Source organism: Kogia breviceps, chromosome 14 (genome assembly GCF_026419965.1).
Source record: "Kogia breviceps isolate mKogBre1 chromosome 14, mKogBre1 haplotype 1, whole genome shotgun sequence".
Lineage (NCBI taxonomy): Eukaryota > Metazoa > Chordata > Mammalia > Artiodactyla > Physeteridae > Kogia > Kogia breviceps.
In genome coordinates, this window is record NC_081323.1 from 44,249,029 (window position 1) to 44,274,094 (window position 25,066).

At 43.0% G+C, this 25,066-nt stretch overlaps 1 protein-coding gene across 1 annotated transcript in view; it reads left to right on the top strand.

Annotated features, from left to right (window-relative positions):
* Positions 1–24,358, top strand: part of SLC23A2 (solute carrier family 23 member 2) — a 134,411-nt gene extending 110,053 nt beyond the window's left edge. Inside the window, exons 9-16 of the mRNA XM_059037631.2 lie at positions 6,539–6,659; positions 7,935–8,091; positions 12,080–12,227; positions 13,351–13,456; positions 18,815–18,944; positions 19,629–19,766; positions 20,615–20,710; positions 22,294–24,358. Of these exons, the coding sequence (XP_058893614.1) occupies positions 6,539–6,659; positions 7,935–8,091; positions 12,080–12,227; positions 13,351–13,456; positions 18,815–18,944; positions 19,629–19,766; positions 20,615–20,710; positions 22,294–22,526 (1,129 nt within the window). The 3' untranslated portion in view covers positions 22,527–24,358. The remainder of the gene's footprint in view (positions 1–6,538; positions 6,660–7,934; positions 8,092–12,079; positions 12,228–13,350; positions 13,457–18,814; positions 18,945–19,628; positions 19,767–20,614; positions 20,711–22,293) is intronic.
* Positions 24,359–25,066: the final 708 nt, after the last annotated feature.

Genomic DNA, 25,066 nt, shown 5'->3' on the forward strand with positions numbered 1-25,066 from the left:
AATGTGGTGAACCAGTACATGCTGTTTCTAACACGATGCATAAGTCCCGTGTTTTTCCTGAGAATATTTATTTTCTGTTTACTTTTCTTGTGGATAACTAAAGAAGTCTCATTTTGTCTGTACTCCCAAATTCATGGAAATTCTAGGATTTTGAGGTTTAATAATAATTAAACAGAGAAATCTAAAGTAAAATAATAGTCCCTCCCACACACGCCCATCCCTCTGAAAAATCTTCTCATGAATAACTAACAAAAATGTAGTATTCATCCTTCCATATTTTATATATTTTTTTTTCTTTTTTTTTTGTGATATGCGGGCCTCTCACTGTTGTGGCCTCTCCCGTTGCGGAGCACAGGCTCTGGACGCTCAGGCTCAGCGGCCATGGCTCACGGGCCCAGCCGCTCCGTGGCATGTGGGATCTTCCCGGACCAGGGCACGAACCCGTGTCCCCTGCATCGGCAGGCGGATTCTCAACCACTGCGCCACCAGGGAAGCCCGATATTTTATATTATTGATGCAGAAATACAAACGTGCACATATACAGCTTTACCATCATTTTATAATTTGTTTTCCATCCCAATAATTTGTCAGGGTCACCTTTCCAAGACAATGTGTTTAGGTCTTTTTCACTCTTTGTACAACTGCACAATGTTAAGTAGTATGAAATAGTCTATATTAAACCATTCCCCAGTTGATACTCAAGCACGTTGTTTAAAATATTTACTGTTGCAAACAATGCTGAAATACCTATTCTCATGTGTAAAGAATGAATATTAAAATAAATGATGTTACAGTTTTTTAAATTGATGAAATTGGTAGGGATTTAAAAGTATAAGACCCTGTGTTGCAAATGGACACTTTTTTTTTTAACATCTTTATTAGAGTACAGTTGCTTTACAATGTTGTGTTAGTTTCTGCTTAATAACAAAGTGAATCAGTTATACATATACATATGTTCCCATATCTCTTCCCTCTTGCCTCTCCCTCCCTCCCACCCTCCCTATCCTACTCCTCTAGGTGGTCACAAACCACCTAGCTGATCTCCCTGTGCTATGCCGCTACTTCCCACTAGCTATCTATTTTATGTTTGGTAGTGTATATATGTCCATGCCACTCTCTCACTCTGTCACAGCTTACCCTTCCCCCTCCCCATGTCCACAAGTCCATGATCTAGTAGGTCGGGGTCTTTATTCTTGTCTTACTTCTTAGATTCCATATATATGTGTTAGCATACGGTATTTGTTTTTCTCTTTCTGACTTACTTCACTCTGTATGACAGACTCTAAGTCCATCCACCTCACTACAAATAACTCATTTTCATTTCTTTTTATGGCTGAGTAATATTCCATAGTATATATGTGTCACATCTTCTTTATCCATTCATCTGTTGATGGACACTTAGGTTGCTTCCATGTCCTGGCTATTGTAAATAGAGCTACAATGAACACTGTGGTACATGACTCTTTTTGAATTATGGTTTTCTCAGGGTATATGCCCAGTAGTGGGATTGCTGGGTCGTATGGTAGTTCTATTTGTAGTTTTTTAAGGAACCTCCATACTGTTCTCCATAGTGGCTGTATCAATTTACATTCCCACCAATGGTGCAAGAGGGTTCCCTTTTCTCCACACCCTCTCCAGCATTTATTGATTCTAGATTTTTTGATGATGGCCATTCTGACTGGTGTGAGATGATATCTCATTGTAGTTTTGATTTGCATTTCTCTAATGATTAATGATGTTGAGCATTCTTTCATGTGTTTGTTGGCAATCTGTATATCTTCTTTGGAGAAATGTCTATTTAGTTCTTCTGCCCATTTTTGGATTGGGCTGTTTGTTTTTTTGTTATTGAGCTGCATGAGCTGCTTGTAAATTTTGGAGATTAATGCTTTGTCAGTTGCTTCATTTGCAAATATTTTCTCTAATTCTGAGGGTTGTCTATTGGTCTTGTTTATGGTATCCTTTGCTGTGCAAAAGCTTTTAAGTTTCATTAGGTCCCATTTGTTTATTTTTGTTTTTATTTCCATTTCTCTAGGAGATGGGTCAAAAAGGATCTTGCTGTGGTTTATGTCATAGAGTGTTCTGCCTATGTTTTCCTCTAAGAGTTTTATAGTTTCTGGCCTTACATTTAGGTCTTTAACCCATTTTGAGTTTATTTTTGTGTGTGGTGTTAGGGAGTGTTCTAATTTCATACTTTTACATGTAGCTGTCCAGTTTTATCAGCACCACTTATTGAAGGACACTCTTAAAAAAAAATTTATTTCATTGAAGTATAGTTGATTTACAATGTTGTGTTAATTTCTACTGTACAGCAAAGTGATTCAATTATACGTATATATACACATTCTTTTTCATTATGGTTTATCACAGGGTATTGAATATAGTTTCCTGTGCTGTACAGTAGGACCTTTTTTTTTTATCTTTTTGTTTGTTTGTTTGTTTGGGGGGTATTTTTTGGCTGTGCCACATGGCATACAGAATCTTAGTTTTCTGACCAGGATTCAAACCCGTGCCCCCTGCAGTGGAAGCATGGATCTTAACCACTGGACTACCAGAGAGGTCCCAGGATCTTCTTGTTTATCCATTCTATATACAATAGTTTGCATCTGCTAATCCCAAACTCCCAGTCCATTCTTCCTCTCCCCGTTCCCCCTTCACAACCACAAGTCTGTTTTCTATGTCTGTGAGTCTGTTCTATTTTATAGATAAATTCATTTGTGTCATATTTTAGATTCCACATAAAAGTGATGTCATATGGCATTTGTCTTTCTCCTTCTGACTTAACTTCACTTAGTATGATAATCTCTAGGTCCATCCATGTTGCTGCAGATGGCATTATTTCATTCATTTTTATGGCTAAGTAGTGTTCCATTGCATATATGTACCACATCTTTTTTTTTTAAGTGTAGGTGTTTTTTTTTTAATTGAAGTACAGTTGATTTACAATATCGTGTTAGTTTCTGTACCACATCTTCTTTATCCCTTCATCTATCTATGGACATTTAAGTTATTTCCATGTCTTGGCTATTGGAAATAGTGCTGCAGTGAACATTGGGGTGCATGTATCGTTTTGAATTAGAGTTTTCTCCAGATATATGCCCAAGAGTGGGATTGCAGGATCATATGGTAACTCTGTTTTGAGTTTTTTGAGGAACCTCCATAGTAGTGGCGCCAATTTGCATTCCCACCAGCAGTGCAGGAGGGCTCCCTTTTCTCCACACCCTCTCCAGCATTCATTTTTTATAGACTTTTTAATGATGGCCATTCTTTTTTTAAAAAATTATTTATTTATTTATTTATTTTTGTCTACATTGGGTCTTCGTTGCTACGCACGGGCTTTCTCTAGTTGTGGTGAGCAGGGGCTTCTCTTGTTGCGGAGCATGGGCTCTAGGTGCTCAGGCTTCAGTAGTTGTAGCACACGGGCTCAGTAGTTGTGGCACACAGGCTTAGTTGCTCCACGGCATGTGGGATCTTCCCAGACCAGGGCTCAAACCCATGTCCCCCGCATTGGCAGACGGATTCTTAACCACTGTGAATGATGGCCATTCTGACCAGTGTGAGGTGATACCTCATAGTAGTTTTGATTTTCATTTCTCTAATAATTAGTGATGTTGAGCATCTTTTCATGAGCCTGTTGGCCATCTGTGTGTCTTCTTTGGAGAAATGTCTATTTAGGTCTTCTGCCCATTTTTCGATTGGGTTGTTTGGTTTTTTGTTATTGAGTTGTATGAGCTGTTTGTATATTTTGGAAATTAAGCCCTTGTTGGTCACATCAGCAGATGGGCATCGGTCTCTGTGTGGAATTGTAAATTCACCCAACCTTTCTGTATGTATTTAGCAGTTTGTATCAAACACTTTTTAATAAGATTTTCACTGTTTGACAGATCTGTTCTAGTTCTAGGAACTTGTCCTAAGGAGACATTCAGACTGGTGCCAGGGAAGGATGATTCATTCATTGCAGTTGTTTCTATTGCTCCCAATGTCATACCTTAGGGGACGTGTTTAAATAAGATGTGGTACATCCACTAGATGGAATGCTAAGCAGCCATTAAGGTGCTGATGCAGGTTGCCATCTCTTGAGGCCAGGGCGTTAACTGAGGCTGCAAGCTAGTTGAGAAGCAGCATGTAAAGTATGATTCGAGTTTGGGCCAAATGATGACCTGTTTGTCCTCTAGGGGCAAGGATGACATCAGATAGTCCTATCTCCCTCTCTAATCCCAGTGCCTGGGACCCAATGACATGCTCTAAAACAGGGGTCCCCAACCCCCAGGCCGCGGACCGGTACTGGTCCGCAGTCTGTTAGGTACTGGGCCACACAGCAGGAGGTCAGTGGCAGGTGAGTGAGTGAAGCTTCACCTGCCACTCCCCATTGCTCACATTACCACCTGAACCATCTACCCCCCCACCCCACCCCCATCTGTGGAAAAATTGTCTTCCACAAAACTGGTCCCCGGTGCCAAAAAGGTTGGGAACTGCTGCTCTATAAAGCCCTGGGAATCGATAGACCAGAATGCTGCATGCTTATCGTCCAATGTGAGATGAGCAGTCAGTCTTCAAGATTTTGTCTCTTTTTGCTTATCTGCCTTTTATAATTTTTCTACATCTCAATATGCATTGCTTGCATAATATAAGTAAGGTTAAAACAAAGATAGACAAACAAGCAAAATGTAACATGAGATAGAAAACACCTGCTGTGGTGGATAAGAACCCTGGCCTGAGGATCCGGGCTCAGATCCTGTCCCTTATGTGCTAGGCCAAGTCTTATGAACTCAGACACATCACCCACCGCTGAGCCTCTGCTTCTGCCTCTCTGCAGTGGGACTGCCTGCCCTACCTGCCCCACAGGTGTATTTGAGGATAAAAATAGAAGAGTAGTGTTCACCTGCGCAGTTCACTTACTCAATTTCAGTTGCCAGATTTGAGCCTGAGATCTGGGTGACCTTCCTTGGATTCTGTTATGTGTTTCCTTTCCATTTTTAAACATGTTTTGAAAAGTGAACACCATAATGCAGGTGTAACTAACTGTCAGGTGGGATGTTGCCTGCAATAATGATAACAGTAATAATAGATACCAGGCTTTTTTGGATCTTAGTGTATACTTTGGAAGAAAACCAATAACTTTTTTAAGACATGAAAATTTTACATTGGTCTAAGTTTAAAATACACCTGTTTTAGTATCCCTCATTATCATATTGGTTTTTTGTTAAACTTCACCTTCCTGGGGGAGTTGGAATAACTTGGGCACCATTTATGTTTTCATCCTTGAACTGGTACTGGTCTGATGACTTTGTGGTGGTACCAGGTCATCAAAGTGCCTGCATAGGTGGGGAGATGGTAGAGTGGCAGCCGGCTGCAGTCAACACCTCAGGTGGAATGTGACCATGAAGCTGCAGTTGACCAGCTCTTAATGAAACTGATAATTCCATCTCAGCAATTAGAATTGTGCCCAGGAACAATTAAGCTTAACTTTGACTGAGAATCAACTCTTCCTGCCAACTCTACCTCAGGTTGTAAGGGAAAGAATGAGTCCCTATGGGTGATGAGACATATTGTTGTACACCTTCATCATTTCAGTGGTGGGAAGCCATCCCACACCTGCCACACATGGGGCACCAGACGGATGAGGTTGTGTTGGGTCCTGCTGCAGGGGGGTCACCAGCTGACCTGCCTCCTGCAGCATTCAATGTACCTGGGTCAAGAGTGTGGGACTCAGTAGAGAGAAACTTTTGAGTCAACCTAGGCATCCCTGCCCTCACAAACAGTGTGGCAAGGTAGTTCAGAGCCCAGGCTGTAGAGCTAGACCTCTGGCCCACGTAGCTGCATGACCTTGGACTTCTGGCTTTGTTTCTCTGTAAAGTGGATGGTTATAGAAGCCACTGTAGAAGGCTAGGATGATGGGCAGGAAGACCTATGTGTAATGTCTGACACAGAAACCTCTCAGGAATATTATTATTAATATTGAATCCACTGTATATAGCTTTCTTAAATATTGAAGTTTTACTTTTTGCTTTTTAAAAGTAATTTATGTTCCTTACAAGTAAATCAGAAAATACAGAAAAGTGGGGGGGGGGGAAGGTCATAAATCACATTGCCACCTGAAGCCAATCCTTGTGAGCATTTTGAATCCTGTCCTTCTTACCTGTTTGCATGCATGCATGCATGTGTGTGTGTACATGCACTCTTGTGTGGTAGCTGCTTTTTAGTTAATTTATAGTTGTAATTATACTGTGCAGTATGTTGTATCTAGCATCTTGTCTTGTTCCCTTACATAGTGTGAGATTTTCCTATCAGTGTGTACATTCTTTGGGTTTTCTTATTCTATTAAGGAATATTTAGCCAAAGCATCTACATGGCAATTTCATTTCCATATCTAGAAATGTTAAGATCCAAAAACTATGATTTCCCAAATAATAGAGGACTAGCAGCTTTGTAGAGAAATGAGTTGAACATGTGTGGTCAGTTTTGCCATTGAAGCTTTGAGTATTATTTTTAACACAGACATAACAACCTTTAACCTAGATCATTTTCTTTCTCTCCTCAGGACAATTTTCCTAGTATTACTGTTTTCTCAATATGCCAGAAATGTTAAATTTCCTCTCCCAATTTACAAATCCAAGAAGGGATGGACTGCATACAAGTTACAGCTTTTCAAAATGTTTCCTGTGAGTAGTCACCTTTTTTATTTTGGCAATATTGCCTTTGGTTCATATGTAAAATGTTTATATGAGAAGAGGGGTTTTAAGCAGGTCGTCCTGGGGGGACCATATCTGTGTGATGATATCAGGGTACTAATGACCACCCAAATCACCACGGGCCTAAAATTTAAAAGCAGTGGAATGGACTCTAAGGGAAAAAAAATGTCATGAAGAGATTAGTGGTAGGATGGGAATAAAACACAGACTTACTAGAGCATGGACTTGAGGATATGGGGAGGAGGAAGGGTAAGCTGTGACGAAGTGAGAGAGTGGCAGGGACATATATACACTATCAAATGTAAATTAGATAGCTAGTGGGAAGCTGCCACATAGCACAGGGAGATCACCTCTGTGCTTTGTGACCACCTAGAGGTGTGGGATAGGGAGGGTGGGAGAGAGGGTGATGCAAGAGATATGGGAACATATGTATATGTATAACTGATTCACTTTGTTGTAAAGGAAAAACTAACACACTATTGTAAAACAGTTATACTCCAATAAAGATGTTTAAAAAAAAAAAAAAAAACTTATATCCATACAAAAATCTGTACACAACATCCATAATAGCTTAGTTTATAATAGACAAAAACTGGAAACAACTAAAATGTCCCTCAAGAGGTTAAACAAACTGGGGGTACAGAAAAAATAAATAAATTAAAAAAATAAAAGCAGTGGAAGTTTCCAATGCTGGAGTCCTTTTAGCAGTATGTGAGAGGACATTGATTGTCCTTGGAATTCAGTGCGGTCTGACTCCATGTGGCCTTTTCAGGCCCATTGTCCATTATTCTTATTTTACTAGCCAGATTCGGGCTAAATAACTTTACTGCATAAAACTGCTCTCTTGGGCTTCCCTGGTGGCGCAGTGGTTGAGAGTCCGCCTGCTGATGCAGGGGACACGGGTTCGTGCCCCGGTCCGGGAGGATCCCACATGCCGCGGAGTGGCTGGGCCCATGAGCCATGGCCGCTGAACCTGTGCATCCAGAGCCTGTGCTCTGCCACGGGAGAGACCACAACAGTGAGAGGCCCGCGTACCGCAAAAAAAAAACCAAAAACCAAAAATGTGCTCTCTCTAAATGTGATTCCATTCAAGGAATAGGTTCTAAGTTCCCTTATGTGTTTTTTCTGCAAAGTACTGATGATGATGGGCTCTGGGGTATGATATTCCGACTGCAGGAAGGCATCTTTTGCCAACAACCACCACTTCTGTTGGCCTGACAGAGCTTTTTCCTTTGACCACTTCAGATCATCCTGGCCATCCTTGTGTCCTGGCTGCTCTGCTTCATCTTCACAGTAACAGATGTCTTCCCTCCTGATAGCATGAAGTATGGCTTCTATGCTCGAACTGATGCCAGGCAGGGTGTGCTTCTGGTAGCCCCGTGGTTTAAGGTCCCATACCCATGTAAGTATTCTGGTGGCCAAGAGGGGGCAGGAGCCCACAAGGGCCCAACCTAGAGGAGTTGGAAGTTGGCAGGAGGCTCTGCAACACGAAAGGCCTTCTTTGTCCCAGAGCATGCCCTGGAAATCTTACTACTCTGGCCCTTAGAGGATTAGACAGCAGAAAAGAGAGGCAGGAGGCTTTGTCCCCAGAGGGCCATAGTTAATACACAGAGACTAACCAGCTCCCTTCTCAGGTATACTGGTTGTTTCTTTTGGTTCCACTAGGGAAAAATCACAGACATAAAGGGGTCTCTTGCCAGATTTGAGCTCTAATGGCCAGGATTTGAGGGCAGCTGCTTAGAAAGGCAAGTACAGAGCTGCACAGTACCCAAGCCACTGAAATGAACAGACTTGAGTGGGAGGGGCCTGAATATTAGCAGACGGCTCAAGCATGATGGAGTTTGTATAATCTTTTAATGGGTAGCTATAATGTTTTTTTAATTTGGTCACAGCTGTCAGGTAAACTAATATTCATTCACAAATGGATGGACGATGGATCTTAAGTTATAATTTCATGTTGGGTAACTCTTGGCCAGGTGGCAGGGATGTACAATCCCCATCTGTGAGGTATCACTTGGATTCGTCTGTAGCGTTTTCTAGACCCCAGCCCCAAAAGTGATTGGTGTGAACCCTGTGATGATTACATGCTTGTTGTATTGTGAAGAGTCTGTTCCTGGCATTTAAGGTTTTTATTAGAATGGAAACCTGAACTTAGCTGGGTTGTGCCAATTTATGCCCCCGTCCGGCAGTCACATTTTCATATTTTATGACGAGGAGGAAAAGCCAAGGATATTGAGACTGGGTTAGAGATAACTGTTCTAAGGACTTCCCTATAGGTCCAGTGACTGGGGCTCTTGTGCTTCCACTGCAGGGGGCACGGGTTCAATTCCTGGTCAGGGAACTAAGATCCCACATGCCACGACATGGCTGAAAAAAAGAAAAGATAACTGTTCAAGCATGTTAAATGATAGGGATGCTGGCAGTTGTTCCTTCTGGTCTTGACACATTTACAAACACTGTAAAAAGCTTAGTCTTTCTAAAAAACATTCTCATCAGATTATATGGTATAAGTATGTATTTATGTATACACAAATTCGTCCCCCCTATTCCCCCCCAGTACATGGTTCACAAACATACATGTAATCTGAGATAAAGTGAGTTTAAAAGTCGATTGGTGATGAATGGATAAGGAAGATGTGGCACATATATACAATGGAATATTACTCAGCCATAAAAAGAAATGAAACTGAGTTATTTGTAATGAGGTGGATAGACCTGGAGTCTGTCATACAGAGTGAAGTAAGTCAGAAGGAGAAAAACAAATACCGTATGCTAACATATATATATGGAATGTAAAAAAAACGTCATGAAGAGATTAGTGGTAGGATGGGAATAAAACACAGACCTACTAGAGCATGGACTTGAGGATATGGGGAGGGGGAAGAGTAAGCTGTGACGATGTGAGAGAGTGGCAGGGACATATACACACTACCAAATGTAAATTAGATAGCTAGTGGGAAGCTGCAGCATAGCACAGGGAGTTCACCTCTGTGCTTTGTGACCACCTAGAGGGGTGGGATAGGGAGGGTGGGAGGGAGGGTGACACAAGAGGGAAGAGTTATGGGAACATATGTATATGTATAACTGATTCACTTTGTTGTAAAGGAGAAACTAACACACTATTGTAAAACAGTTATACTCAAATAAAGATGTTAAAAAAAAAAAAAGTCGATTGGTGAGGGAGTCAGGAGGAGGCATGGGGGGGCAGGTAGGAGGAAGCCCCCCACGACACATGCGGGGTAGTCCTTGCTGCCTGTGCATGTGGCTCCCAAGATGAGCACAAATAGAAACACAGAGTGGGGTGTTCAGGAGAAGCAGCTATGCGTGTGTTGAGAGACCAGAGAGATTTTGCTCAGGTACCATGGGGCCCATGCACAAGGAGGCATAACTGAGTTGGACAGGGCCTTAATGTCATGACTACAGAGAGTGCTGTCTGGCTCCTCTTGACAACAGCCCTTGACTGCCACCAGCTTCTCTATTGCCAGAGCTCCCCTAGATAAAGAGCTACTTCCAGAGCCAGAGGATATAGTCTTATGTACTCTATAAAGTAACAAAATAAATTAAAGCTTCTAGATAAGAGGAAAGATGAAATAACAGACTTAAATAGAAGGCTGGAAGCCAGCAGGTTTAAAATTTAAATAATCTGAAGGAGAAGGGATCAAAAATTAAGATTACAAATTTTAAATGTTGAAGTAAATGGAATAAAGATTTTAAAAATAAGGACTTCAGGCAAAGGGGAAAAAGATAAGAAAGCAGTAAAAAAGTAAAAAGACAGAAAATAAAAGGCAATTTCTGAAAAATAATAAATGGCAAAATAAAACAAGAATCCAACCCCCAAAATCAAGATACTAAAATGAAACCACAGTGCTACATCAGCAAAGGTAACCATATAAAAGGTTATTTAGAAAACACAAAATGTTGCTTGATAAAGAAATCATCTGCATGAGAAGAATCCATTCCAAACCAATCCAGAGATGAGATGTTGACCAAGCCAGTTGCTGGTGGGTCTGCACCTTGAACCCCTGACCATAGGCTGCCTCTGCACCCCCTGGTCAGCTCCCGCAGGGTAAAGTGAGCTCCAGGCAGGAAAAGTTCTGTCTACACACACACTCCAGGCATATTCTGCACATCTTACTTTATGTGTCATCTTTTTCTTCCCAAACTTGTGGTTGCTCCCATTACCTATGAGACAGAGGCCAGGCCCCTCCAGAGGGCTGGTCAAGGCCTTCCAAACCTACCTGCCCCATGCTGCACACCCCCCTCTGCTGAGCACTAGCCTATTCCTGCCTGGCTGTGTCCATCCACTGATGCTCAGGCTGCTGCCTACCCGGAACACCCTCTCCACCTGTCTCCTGCTCTCCAGGCCCTTCTTGGATAGCGACTGTGCTACTTCCTGACTTCCTAACTGGTACTCATTGTGACCTGGTTTGGGTTGCCTTCATTTGAAATCTAATCATTGCACTGGTTCCAAGATCTTTTAGTGTCCTGATCCCTCAGTGCACTGTTGGCCCCTGCACAAGAGAACATTTTATACATTTCTTTTTTCACTGTCCTTTCTATTTAGTAGCTCTGTTGTAACTAACGGTTCAGGGAAAGAAGGTCTAGGTACTTTACAAAGAAGGCTATTCGTTCTCACAGTGAAGGTTCCTTGTGCTATTTTTATTAAATAAGATAAATGGTTTTCGGTATCCAAATAGATATACTTTTAAAGAAAAAAAAAAACCCTACTAAAAATTAAATCTGGATAGGATACTCAAAATGAAGCTACCTGGGGACTTTGCTTTGCTTTCTTAAAGGAAACTCTAATTTTCCATAACATGGTTTACTTAAAGGAAACTCTTTAATTTTCCATAACATGGTTTACTTAAAAAAAAAGTGCTAGAATTATACTGGAGAAGGGTTGTCTATACTTTGTGCCATGCTTTACTGTTGGGATTTAAATTTAGCTGGTGATTTTTCATTTGACGCCACCCCCTGGGCAGGAGCACTATTTTGTATCATGCTTTGCACAGCAGGGCTAAAAATCCTCTTCATACAAATTCATATGCCAACAAAGCAGGCTGTGTTGAACTGTAATTTAACAGACACTGAGTGTGGCTTTGAAGCAGGAAGAGTAGCACCCGCCTCTTCCAGCCAAACAATTTCTTCTTTTAAATAAAGCAGACCAATCCTGGTTATGGCTGTCTTCATCCAACTCAGAAACTATTCCCAGGCATCTAGTGCACTGATGACTTAGGTGTAAAAATAAACAAATAGTTTCCATGAGCTTCAAAAATCTGAGTGGATCTTGTAGAGTCCTCTAACATACTGAATGACTCAATGTCCTGAAAACTTTTGCCTGCCTCTCTAAGAAAGTTCATGAGGCTTTCATGCTTGTTTTCCTTCCTTAGTTCAATGGGGACTGCCCACCATCTCTGCGGCTGGTGTCATCGGCATGCTCAGTGCGGTCGTTGCCAGTATTATCGAGTCTATCGGGGACTACTACGCCTGTGCAAGGCTGTCCTGTGCCCCACCGCCCCCCATCCATGCAATAAACAGGTGCGTTCCTGAGAAAAAAATGAGCTCTTCATCGGGCCCAGCGCCTCATACTTTGCTCTTTGGTTTGGATAACCAAGAGTTTCAACATTAAGTAGCCAAGCACCAGGGCTCTTTATTGGCTGTTTGTTTTGGACAAGTCACTGCCCCCATTTTGCCCTGATTTTCCTCATCCATAATATGGAGCAGAATTCCCACCCTTCTTCCTCATGGTAACAATTGTATAAGACGTTCTCTGTGAGATCACTCAGACCTTAAACTCACCAAAACAAGTACCAGATACTGCCATTGTTCTTTGCTTGGTTTGGGTCATGGATGTATTGTCCCCTTTGATTTCTTGTTTTCCCAGCTGTTCTATTCACAGTTAAAATTCATATAGAGAGAGACAAGAGCAGGAATAAATGAAGTCTGTAGAATCTAGAGGTTTATGAGCTGTGGAGTTTATATTCTCTGCACATCTGGTCTTTAGTTTCTGGATGCTGGGGGCAAATTGGGCCCTATGGAAGCTGCGGAGAAGAGAAAATAGCCCAGATTATTCTGCCTTTCCCAGCCAGCTGCCGCCCTTCCAGAAGGGATTGTGTGTGATGAGATCCAAAGAGCTGGTGTCTTAGCATCTCTTGCATTGGTTCTGTTGGGGTTTAGAGTCCTGGTTTTTCTGTTTTTCTCTAATGGAGTTATTGCGTATGAGTAAATTACTTATATACTGATTCTTTTAAAAGTTCTACTGTTTACAAAATTACAAAGCATTTCCTTTCTGATAAAACTATATAGTAATAGGAAAGGAATCAAATCAATGGATGACCCATGTTTGTCTTAGATTCCAACAAATGACTTTATATTTCTGGCTAAAATCTTTTAATTTGGAATAATTTTTAAACATTTGTGTCTGATGTATGGTTCAGAGATGTGCTTCTCAAAGTTGAATGAGCATGGAGAATCCTGTTAAAATGCAGGTCTTCAGATCTGGGGTGGGGCCTGAGAGTCTGCATTGCTAACCCCTCCTGGGGAGTGTGGAGGCTACAGGTCTGTGGACCCTGCCTTTGGGTCACAACCATTTAGAGTGTATTTCAGAGTATTTCTCCCATGGAATGAATGTTTTTCTTTCCCCCATTCCTTTACATTTTAGGGGGATTTTCGTGGAGGGTCTCTCCTGTGTTCTCGATGGCATATTTGGTACTGGGAATGGCTCTACTTCATCCAGTCCCAACATTGGAGTTTTGGGAATTACTAAGGTACAAATATTTTTCTAATTAAATGGTTGGGCCTCTAAATGTTGATCCATTTCATTGATTGGTCTGGCCACTGTGAGTTCCAAAAGGATGGCCTCCAATTCCGAGATCATCTTCTTTCCCATCTCTTATTTTTTCATTGATGGGTTTTTGGAATGCTGATAGAGATCTCTTTCACTTTGACTGACCTGGATAGGCAGGCACTCCAGTGCTATTCCTTCATACATTCCACAAATTTTTATTAAGCACTGACCCTTTGGCAGGCTACTGTTCTAGGCACTTGGGATACATCAGTGAATAAAAAAGAGAAATATCCCCATCGTCTGTGGAGTTTAGATTCTAGCAGAGGAAGACAAGCAATAAATAGTAAGCATAATAAGTATGACAGAAATATGGGGCAGGGTGGGGGATCAGGAGGGTAAGTGTTAAATCGGGTAGTCAGGCTAAGCCTCGTTGAGAAGATGACTTTGAGCAAAGACCTGATGGAGCTGAGGGAGGGAACTGTGCAGGTACCTGGGGAGGGCCATTCATTCCGGCAGGGCAACCGCCAGTGCAAAGCCTATCACAGGAGCAGGCTGGCACGCTGCAGATCAGCAAGGAGGCCAGTGGGGCAGGAAGCAGAGAGGGGAGTGGGAGTGGGCCTGGTAAAAGCAGATAAAGTTCTTGGGGTAGCTGAGGGCCAGGTCCTGCATCCCTACAGGCTGCCAGGGGCTGAGTGGAAGTGGGGGCCGCAGGGTGTGACTCCATCTGATTTTTTTTTTTTTTTTTTTTTTTAAGAATCACTATGGCTGCTATGATGAAAGTAGAACATGGTGCGCGGGCAAGAGGGTAGAAACAGGAGGCCTGTTTAGTTAGGAGATGGCACTTGTTCTAGATGAGAAATTATATTACTCATTACAAATAAATCAATCTTACAGTAACACAGTTTTCAAACTGCAGCAGCATCAGTCTTCTCTTTCAGATGAAATCAGTTGTGGAGTTAGTGGCAGAACAAGCCACAGCAAGTCACTCAGGTTGAAGCAGTGCCTGGGTCTGAAGTCCTCCCCACTTGTCTCTCCTCCCCACCCCACTCCAAGCACAGACACCAAAATCCAACTTCAGTAAAAAGGAGGCTAGTTCTTGGCCTTTGAAATTTACTAGCAAATAAATTTTCTATCCCAGTTGCTTTGGACCAAAGCTTGCTGTTTGCCTAGGGTGTTGAGGAATGCAGCTCGGCCCTGGCCATTGTATGTTGCACAGCTAGACACCGTTAGAAAACTGGTTCACCATCTAGGGTGGCCTGCGTGAGTCAGAGGTCTTCCTCCTGAACTTGAGAACTTGGGGGTGGGCTGGAGCCTTCTAGAACTGTTTGACCTCTTTAAAGTTAGAAATCCTCCTCCAGCCCTCTGCAAGATTATATAACCAGATAAAAAGAAACCAAATACTTAGTTTGGTTAATTGTAACTGCAAATCTAAGTGAGAGGGAGCAGGGCATGCACTGTGTAAGCCTGACATGCTGGTTGGTTTCCTGTAAGTTGGCCAGGCCATCACAGAGCTCAGCCTCAGGTGTGCTGGTGGCCCCACCTGCTGTCTGTTGCTCCTGGCACATGACATATGAGGGCTGCCTGATGGGCACTTCCTCCAGGATGCCTGGGTCCCATTGCTGCCCATGGTGAGAGCAGATGCTGAGCATACAGAGCTAAGGGAAGGGTCAAATGGGCACCAAATGGGGCATAAGCCACTCACTCTTTAGCCAGTTTGCTGCCATGAACCTGTAGACATATAACTAATCCAAAATAACAGAGTAGTAAAATTATTATGGATGGAGGGACTCTTGGGGAAACAGTTTAATGAGGCAGCTCCCTTTCTGCACCTTTTTAAAACACATGATCACATAATTTAACCAAGGTCACTGTAGGGAGTAAGTAGTGCTGTCATTAAGGTTCCTTCTAAAACTTGACTGAGATGGTTTGGGGAATAATTATCTTTATTATAATTTCGATGGTGCTAGCTTATTCTGAAAAGGCACCCTGCCTGTATTTTTTAATTGAGCCAATTGATCTTACCTTGGAATCCCTTTGGACCCACTTACCCTAGGCGAAGACCTTATCCATTTGGGAGCAATATCAGCCCTGGAATTGGTTTCCATTGCCCTGACTCACAAGGGGGTATAATTGAGCCATCTACACAGATGCCTTGGGGTGGGGAAGTAGTACTTGCACCAGAAACTTCTCTGTGACCTGAGCCATGTGGCTGATGGAAGATTCCTACCCAGGAAAAAGGAAGCACAAGGTTCCAGCTGAAGGACTTGGGACAGTCATTTTTCTGATTAGAACTCAGATGTGAAATCTGACAATTCTAGATCTAGATCTGTGTTGTCTAATATGGTAGTCAGTAGCCACATGTGGCTGGTGGCCACAGGAAAGCACAGATTCAGAATGTTTCCATCACTGTATGAAATTCTTCCAGACACCACTGTCTGGACCATTGTATCAGACTTCCAGAACAAATAGAAAGAGGGTGATCTGTGGCTCTTCCGGAGAATCTGCCTCAATTTCCTGGCAACTCCACTGTTTGCAATCCTTTATCCAGTTATGGCGTTCCATGTACAGACATGGACATTCTAACTATTTGATCAGAGTTGAGGCTGCCTACCCCATTGTGTGTTCTGAAGTTCTGAGGGTTGGGTGGGTTGGATTCTATGTGCAGGACTTCTCTCCTGAGTGTGTTCCAGTGTCTGTCCCACAGAGAAGGGCAGAGAAGGGAGGTGGCTGCTTTGGATCCAGCCCTGGTTCCATCACATTCTCCTAAAATGACCATGGGCAAGTTACATCACCTCTCTGAGTTTCTGTACCCTTGTCTATAAAGATAGCTTGCAAGGTTTTGGAATTAATAACTTGATGTAAAGCACTTAGCACGTGGTTAAATAAGCAAAATAGAGATACTGTTATATGATATTTATCCCTAAGTTTATTTCTAGGAAGAGTAAACACCATCTTCCCAGGCTGAACTATATCTTTGATGGTATCCAGAGGGAGGTCATTTCTCCTCTGTAGCATACTGCCCTGTTGAACACTTTGGAAAGTCAGAAATGCAGTGTGGATTTTTCAATGGCCCTAGGCAAAGCCATAGTTCAGGAAGGAGATCAGAAGGGAGGCTGGGAGGTGATTCCAGGGAGTGAAGAAAGGAGATGTGAAGGCTCCATGTAAGCACCAGCAGGGCAGGGATTTTAGGGCTGTGTCTCTGGTGTTTGGAACAGAAATGTATAATAGGCACTCAGTTAATGTTTGTTGAACAGAAGAATGGCTAACTTGCTGCTTTTTTTGGACAGCATCTAAGGCAGATCAGCCTTCCTTGCATGGTTTTCATAAAAGATTTATTGTTTCAGGCATCCCTAGGGCCAGCTCAGCCCTCCCCCCTGCACACCTAACAGGGCTGACCCTGCTGGGAGGTGGATCCCTCTGTCTGGTTGCTCTTTCTCTTACTTATGCCTCAAGACCATCTCCAGGGAACCCTCCCCAACTTTTCAGCGTTTTCCCTTCCCACTGGACTCCCACGCAACATAACAATTGCAACAGTACAATTATTTGATCATAAGCTTGTGACTTACTCATCTTTGTATCCATCACCACCCCCCATCCCAGTTTCCCAAGTGCTGGTCATGTAGTAGGTCCTTGAAAATGCTGAAAAACAAGCTATTTGTAAATGAAAGCCTTCCTAATCATGTATCACAGCCAAGCATAAGTCATTTTTGCTCCGTTTGCCAGTTTGCATGACCTTTTCACCACTCCCCTGCACATAGTGGTGGTAGAATGGGAGGAACTGTAAATTGGAGTAATGGACGCTAGGCTCCAGTGTCAGCTGTGACTGATTCTAGCTGGACAGCTCAGTAAAAGATTCAATTCTTATTCTGAACTTGACCCTTGGGCACATTGAGAAGCTGTTGGAAGGTCCAGCCCAGCATTATCCAGGAGAACAGTGCAGTAGTGGAAATGTTCTGTACCTGCACTATCCCCTGTGGGAACCCCCAGCCACACATGCCTACTGAGCACTTGAAATGTGGCTAGTACAACTGACGGACTGACTTTTGCATTTCATTTCATTTTAGTTATTAAAATTTAAGTAGCCATCTTCTATTCCCTATAAGTCATACATAAAGCCCTGTGGACACTATTCCATTTCCAGAACCTCTTTTATCCAGTTTATATCCTCAAGATGTTTTCCTGGGAGAGGCAGCACAGAGTAGGGGCCAACAGTGCAGGATTCTTGAGCTCAGTGCTAGCTCCATCTCTCGCTGCCTGGGTGACAGTGGACTAGATGAACGCTTCTAGAAGGCAGAGATCAAGCTTAACCAATAAAGTTGGGACCACATGGGAAATGCTTTACATGGTGCTGCAGAAGTCCAGAGTTGGGGAAGCCAAGCCTTAGAATCAAAGAAGGCTTTGCAGAAGAGGTAGCATTGGGGTAGTATTTTGAAGGATGTGTCTGAGAACTGGCCAGAGGGGGATGAGAACCTGAAGACTTAGGCAGGGGACTAACCTCCCAGATCACGATGTTAAAGAGGTCACTCCATAGTGGAGAGGACATGTGGGCAGAGGGAAGGCCAGAGGCAGCAAGTTCAGGTGGGAGGCTGTCAGATAGCCTAATGCTTCCCGGGTGCTGTTCAGACTATTTTACATGCATCTCATTTAATCCTCAAAGCAGAAACACACCATTCATTGTTACAGAGATGAGGATCCTGCCACCCAGAGAGGCTAATGCCTGTCTCATAGTTAGAGGTGGAGCAGAGACAGGAGCCAAGCAGCTCTTGCACTCTTTGGTCTCCGGGCTGTGCCACCTCTAATGAGTAATACACCAGGAGGAAAAGTAGTTCCAGAAATGTTTGGGGGTTTTGTCTGATTTGCCAGAACCCAGAAGAGAAGCAGGGGCCAAGTGTAGTTTTTGCATTTTGCATTTGAGACACTAGAAGATCATCCTGGCCAGTGACTGTGGACATTAGACCCAGGACCAGAGCGCAGGAACAGGTACACACAGGTGACATTGCCCAGGGCTCAGAGACGCAAAGGCTGAGCCCCAGGATCCCCGTAGTCAAGGAGGGCAGAACAGTCAGCTTCTGGCAAGAACCAGATGGGATGGGAACAAGGAAAGGTGGTGGTAATCTTTTTACTCTAGTTGTGTTTATAGTAATATTTATGTGTTTAGAGTATTGAGATCAATCCTCATTGTGAAATGAGACTGAACCCTCTTAACTAAAAGTTTTAAGAGTAATCCAGATTTTGTCTGTGGGTTTTGTCACATTTTCCCGCGGGGCCTGAGTAGTTGTATGTGCTGCTGGAGGGCCTCGAGGTGAACGCCTGTCTCTGCCCTCTGTGTGTCCCACAGGTTGGCAGTCGTCGGGTGATACAGTACGGCGCAGCACTCATGCTGGCATTAGGCATGATTGGAAAGTTCAGTGCCCTCTTCGCCTCTCTCCCGGATCCTGTGCTTGGCGCCCTCTTCTGTACTCTCTTTGGTAAAATTCCATTTCCTTGATAGCCGGCTTCCTTCTCAGGCTCCTTTTCTTTCTTCACATTTGCTAAGGAATCCCTTCAGTGAGATTGAAGGTAACAATAAAATTTGTTTTTAATACAAAAGGATATACCTTAAAAACATAAACACATAACACTTTCTGAGTTGAATTGATGTTAAAGGTAGAATAATTGAGCTAGGAAAAATCAAATTAAATTTTATTCCCTCTAGTTGCCATTTCTAATTGATTTAAACTCAGATATCCTCCCCTCTGGGCCATTTAAAACTGATCATTTTTACGATGGGACTCGATTTGATCTCTGTGCCATTCAGCTGTAGTAATCAGGGACTTGATATTTGGGTGCATTTCCCAATGTAATTGAAATTGTTTGAATTAAGTTTTTGAGGGGGAACCAATGTCCTTAGTTTTCTTCCTGGTCTAAAAAAAGTATAGTGTGATGTTTATGCCCCTTATTTAGGCCCAAATAGTGCCTAGGCCGAGGGTCATTTGGATCAGAGACCCAGGTGGTCACATTTTGGTCACTGTTCTGTCACTACACAGGTCTCCCAACCTGTTTCTGATGGGACCGAGAAAGGACATTGTAGGGAGTCTATCTTCAACAGTGTGTCTGTCATCCATGCCATAGGCGAGATAATGGAACTTGTGGTCTAATGTTTTTCTCTCCAGGAATGATCACAGCTGTTGGACTCTCTAACCTGCAGTTCATTGATTTAAATTCTTCCCGGAACCTCTTTGTGCTTGGATTTTCAATCTTCTTTGGGCTTGTCCTTCCAAGTTACCTCAGACAGAACCCTCTCGTCACAGGTAGGGAAAACAGGCCTTGAATCTTGTGGGGAAGTTGGAACCACAGCCAGCAGTTCACAAACAGCTCATCGAGAGGACTTTGGAACTTCAAGAATCATTTTGATGAATGTTCATCTATGTTTTTCATTTAAATCCCACTTGGCCGAAGCGTATCTGGAAGCCCTTTGCACTCCTAACCACCTGTTTTCCATAGCAGGTGAACCATTTTACATTCCCACCAGGTATGTGGGACACAGTGATTTCTGTTTCTCCATAGTCTCACCAAACCACATGTTATTTTTCTGTTGGGGATCATTATATTTTTAAATATAGAAAGTGTGTGAACTTCTGTTTACTTAATAGTCATGTGATAACATCTTTAGAAATAAAGTTGCTCCTAATTAAAAGAAGCTAAGCACTAATTAGTAACCCGGAATTCTGAAGCCCTTTTTTTTGATTGCTGACCCCACAAATATTTTTGTTGTCTTATTATTCACTTTGTAAAATTTTCAGCCTTACAACAGCCATCTTTTATATTGATTTTTTTTTTTAATCTGCAAACAACACTCCCCTCCCCCCCCAAATTCTTCATAGTTCATTGCAGGTTGAACTTCACTGTATTAGTTTTATCTTCTGTGAACCATTGTTAGGAATTTTCCTTATGGAGATAACTTTTGATTATTGTTGAAAGCATTCATAGTAGTTTAACATGTTACTGGCAAAAATTTATCTACACATGCATAGCAGAAATTTACACTTTCATGCACTGTATTGACAGACTGGCAATTAGTGTCCACCCCAGTGTTCCTTTCTAAGTCAAGGGCGGGCCTCTTCTGGTTGGCAGTGACCAGTTGCTATGTCATTTGCAGGGATAACAGGAATCGATCAAGTGTTGAATGTTCTTCTCACAACTGCTATGTTTGTAGGAGGCTGTGTGGCTTTTATTTTGGATAACACCATCCCAGGTATGTGGTATATATCAAACATGCTAATTACATATGTGACTTACTTTTTTTTGCCAAATAAATATGGGAAGCAGGAAGAGTGAATCAGTTCAAAGCAATCACTGGTTAAAATGGTCTTTTCTAAAGTGGTTGAGATGACACTTTCAACCACCTTTCATGAATCACTTTTGCTAATAAACTTAGTTTTTTTTTTCCTTCTTGCTTAATTACATTTAAGAAAACGCAGGTGAATTCTTTGCATATGGTGAAGCGGCAGCGGGATGCCTTAAGCATGCTCCAGCTGTGCCTGCCCTTCTGCTCAGCCTTGCCTGGAGCTCTGCAGTTTGGCTTTCGTTGACTTGTTCACACACTCCTAAGCCAGCTGCTACCAGTGGGCAGCACTTCTCCTTGTGGAGCCTGTCCTTTAAATGAGTCATGCCAGAGGCAGGCCACAGCCAGGACCAGTGCCTAAGAGATGTATGGAGGCAGCTCCCTCTCCAACACCCATAGCCCTTGTTTCACAGCTGGTGCATTCTATGCCAAGTGCTGGGTGATGGACTAGGATGTGATGTCGGCCCTGCCTTGTGGCCTTCCCAGCTTCCTAGAGGAGGCTGCTTTGTATCGTTGTAAAGTGCTGCCATGGATGCACTGGTAGATTCATCCGCTGTCAAGGAAGGATGATGTTTATTCTTGAGCTTGAAGGTTTTATTGAGATTTTTCCCGTAACCTACCTCCAAAAAGCCTCAATCAAGAAGAGGTTACTGGGGGAGCGAAGGGTGAACACATCTGGCAGAAGGAATCACACACATGAATAGGTGGAAGGTGTTAGATTTGTGGGAGGCCAGTAACATCCTCTTTCTCTCCTAAGTCGGCACTAAGTGAGAGAGAGACAAAGGAGTCAGGCAGATGGAAATTAAAGTCAGTTTTATTACTGAAATGCCCATGAGAGGGCATAGCTTATATGTGAGAGGCTCCTAAGCCCTGCACCATAGAGTCAAGCTCAACAGTCAGGCTCAGGCAGAGAAGTACATTGTTAGGGCTCCCATGTAGCCCTAACAGGTGCCAGTGCTCCTCTCTGCACTGGAAAGATTTTTGAAAAGGAGTCCAGGAGTTGCTGAACTCTGTAGGTCCAGATCTTTCTCCCTGACTCATCTGTCAGGGTACAGAATTTCCAGGGGTCTAATCTAGAACTGCCAGTGGCAGTTCATCCTCACAGAAGCACAACAAGTGGGGAATATGTGACAAATGCACCCCTCACACCCACTGAAATGGAGCAAAACAATATAAAAAGTGATATGTCTGGATGAGTGGTGGGTGGGTGTGCAGTGACCAAGTGGTGAAGGCATTGTGCGATGTAATAATGACTCTGGGCCCCATTTTGCAAGATCAGATTGGCATTTTAGAGAGAAGTGGTTGTTTTGAGGGATTAGTGATTCTTAGATTTCTGGATTGGGCATCAGCTACTCCTCAAGTGTTCTTTCTGTCATCCCGTTCCTTTCAATCTATGAGACAGCAGCAGTGGAGAATCTCAATTTTTGGTAGAACTATTTAACTAAACATTCCATTGTTCTGTTTTTGTTTTATTGTGTGTGTGTGTTCCACAGGTACTCCAGAGGAAAGGGGAATCAGGAAATGGAAGAAGGGCGTGGGCAAAGGGAGCAAGTCTCTCGATGGCATGGAATCCTACGACTTGCCATTTGGCATGAACATTATTAAAAAATACAGATGTTTCAGCTACTTACCCATCAGCCCAACCTTTGCAGGCTACACATGGAAAGGCCTCAGGAAGAGCACTAACAGCCGGAGTTCAGATGAAGACTCGCAGGCCACAGTATAGCCGTAGCTCACCCTGTGGCCCAGCCGCAGTGAGGCATGAACCTGTAGTTCCTTGCTCAGTAACAAGCAGTAACATATATGTTTGTAGATCTGCATTTACCTTGTCCACCCCAGAGCTAAGACAGATTACAAGTAGCTTTTTTGTTGTGGGTTGTGATCCTGTCTAATATGGTGTCTCACCTGTCTTTTTATTTAAGCCCTTGACCTTTTGCCCTTGAGAGCATCCATTGCTGGCCATGGTCACTGAATTTGAAGTTCCTGTCCTCCCATGGGAGTGGATGCTTGAAGCCCACAGCGATTCCTTGTTTTCAGTCCCCTTCTAACACCCTGTGCTAGCTTTCTTACAGGCCACCTCCAGGGTCCAGGGGCTTTCTGTGCTTGGAAGCACCGGGACCTTCACCTGCAAAGACCTCCTCTGGTCAAGGGGCACTAGTATCCTTGCATTGTCAAATGAGTTTCTGTGTTCCCTGATACTCCTGTAGGAGGTGGCTGCTGGCCAGTTGAAAACAGTGACATGCTTACCCTATGCCCAGATCTGTACATGCGTCAAGTCTGTATGATATAATTAGAATGGAAATTGGGGGATTGGATGGGAAGGGAAGGTGCCTTGAAATCAGTATCTGATTCTCAACTACACTTTCTTGGTGCCACCCTGGCCCAAGCTGGGCCAGCACATCTCATATTGGCCTCTTTTTTTTTTTTTTTTTTTTTTACTAGTAGCTGAGACACTCTATCTGGCATTTATCACTCCTGGCTGGTGTGACGGGTATAGAGTGCCCATGAGGGCACCAAGCAGGTGTTTATGGGGGTCTTGGTTCTGCTGACATGTGGATGTCAGTTATTGTTGTGTGTATCTATTATTACAAGATTTTATTCCTATTTAATGTTATTGACTATAGATTTTTGAAATCAGTGTTTTTCCATGTTACCTTCTTACCTTACATCCCTATTACTTGTCCCTCACCTCCTATCCTCCATTAAGAAAGGAACCAGCATTTGTAAAGCTGTAGACACCATCAGGGAAGCTTGTTGTCCTGGCTCTTAAAGGCCAGTAACCATTATTGTGGTTGTGTTTTGTATTGCTTGATACCATGAAAGTGTAAATACATAATGCTTAATCTATTTATCAAAAGTGACTACTGGACCAGAGCCCAGAAACCATGGGTTAAGTTATACGTGAATTTGTTTTGTGAAGAAGGGAAGCTGGGGCAGGTGACAAACAGCCGCCATATTGAATGGTACGGCCTCCTGGTAAATTAATCACTGCAGTTCTGTTGCCATTCATATCTGGCAGTTAAGGCTTAAGGAGACTTCCTGTGAGTTGCCATGTTGAATGTCCACTGGATTTTTATTTTACAGAGGGGAAGATTAGATCCCCTGGCCAAATGCTGCCTTTCCTGTTTAAGTTATTGCTGAAGGTAGTAAGAAGAGCAGCTGGCAGGCCCCCTCTGTTGAATTCTAATTAATAATATTAAATTATTTCTGACAAAAATGACTTTTATTGAATTTGGCTTGAAATTTGCAATCAGAGGAAAATCCTGAGTGACCTCGTTTCTGGAGGTAGTGCTCCTTAAGTATTTACCTGGTTGTTTACCAGGCAGTGAGCACATGGCTCTTGGCAGCCTTGTGTCCACATGGTGAACTTCCTGCCCCCGCAACTGGCTCAGCTCACCACACTGGGATGTCTTTGGCAGCATTATTGTGTCACTACAGCCTTCTTGACTCCTGTAAAGCTTGGGGCTTTAAGGCCTATTCTGGCAAGAACACATCAGAGCCACTGCATTGTTTTACCAAGACCTTATTGCAAATTAAGTAAAGAACTTAGATTCTAAATTTAAATGTGTATGGTATGTTTTTTTGAAGTGTATTTGGTGCATATTTACTTTAGAAGCACACTGGTTAAATGATTTTCATCCGTTTGACTCGGTAAGCCCTCGAGGCTGACAGCCCTAGTTGTCCCCTTAGTTGCTTAGTTCCCTCTATTTGTATTTGCTCAGCATCTCCAATTTCTCTCCTCTGAACAATGGGGAAAATTGTAAAACATCTCAGAGATTGCAGTATTCTAGCTCTCTAGATGAGCCGAAGGACCAAATATCCAAATGAAAGCCTCTGAACCATTGGTAATTCAGGAACAAGTTCCTTTCAGCTTAACTTTACCCAGGAATCTTCCCTCCCAGTGGGTAACACTCAAGGCATGTACTTCAGATGTCTAGGAGCCCTCTCCCTTCTGAAAACTCTCCTGGGCTGGGCTTACTGAGAGGTTTCAGACCTCCTGGTCTGGGGGGATATTTTCCGTAAGCCTTCAAATGTGCAAAGAAGCCCTGTGCCCACACCTCCTATTGGAAAAAGAGGGTTTTCGCCCTTCTTGTTCCATTGGAGCCAACTTAGATTCTCTGTCCAAGGTGGGGGAAGGGGACAGGAGATTAGGAAGTGTCCTCTAGCTAGCAGATATTGCTACAGAATGAATCTGTAGTTGAAAGAAAAATACATTCATCTGCTCTTGTGTTTAAGCACACACCTGAAGGGGAGGTTTTGTGGGAC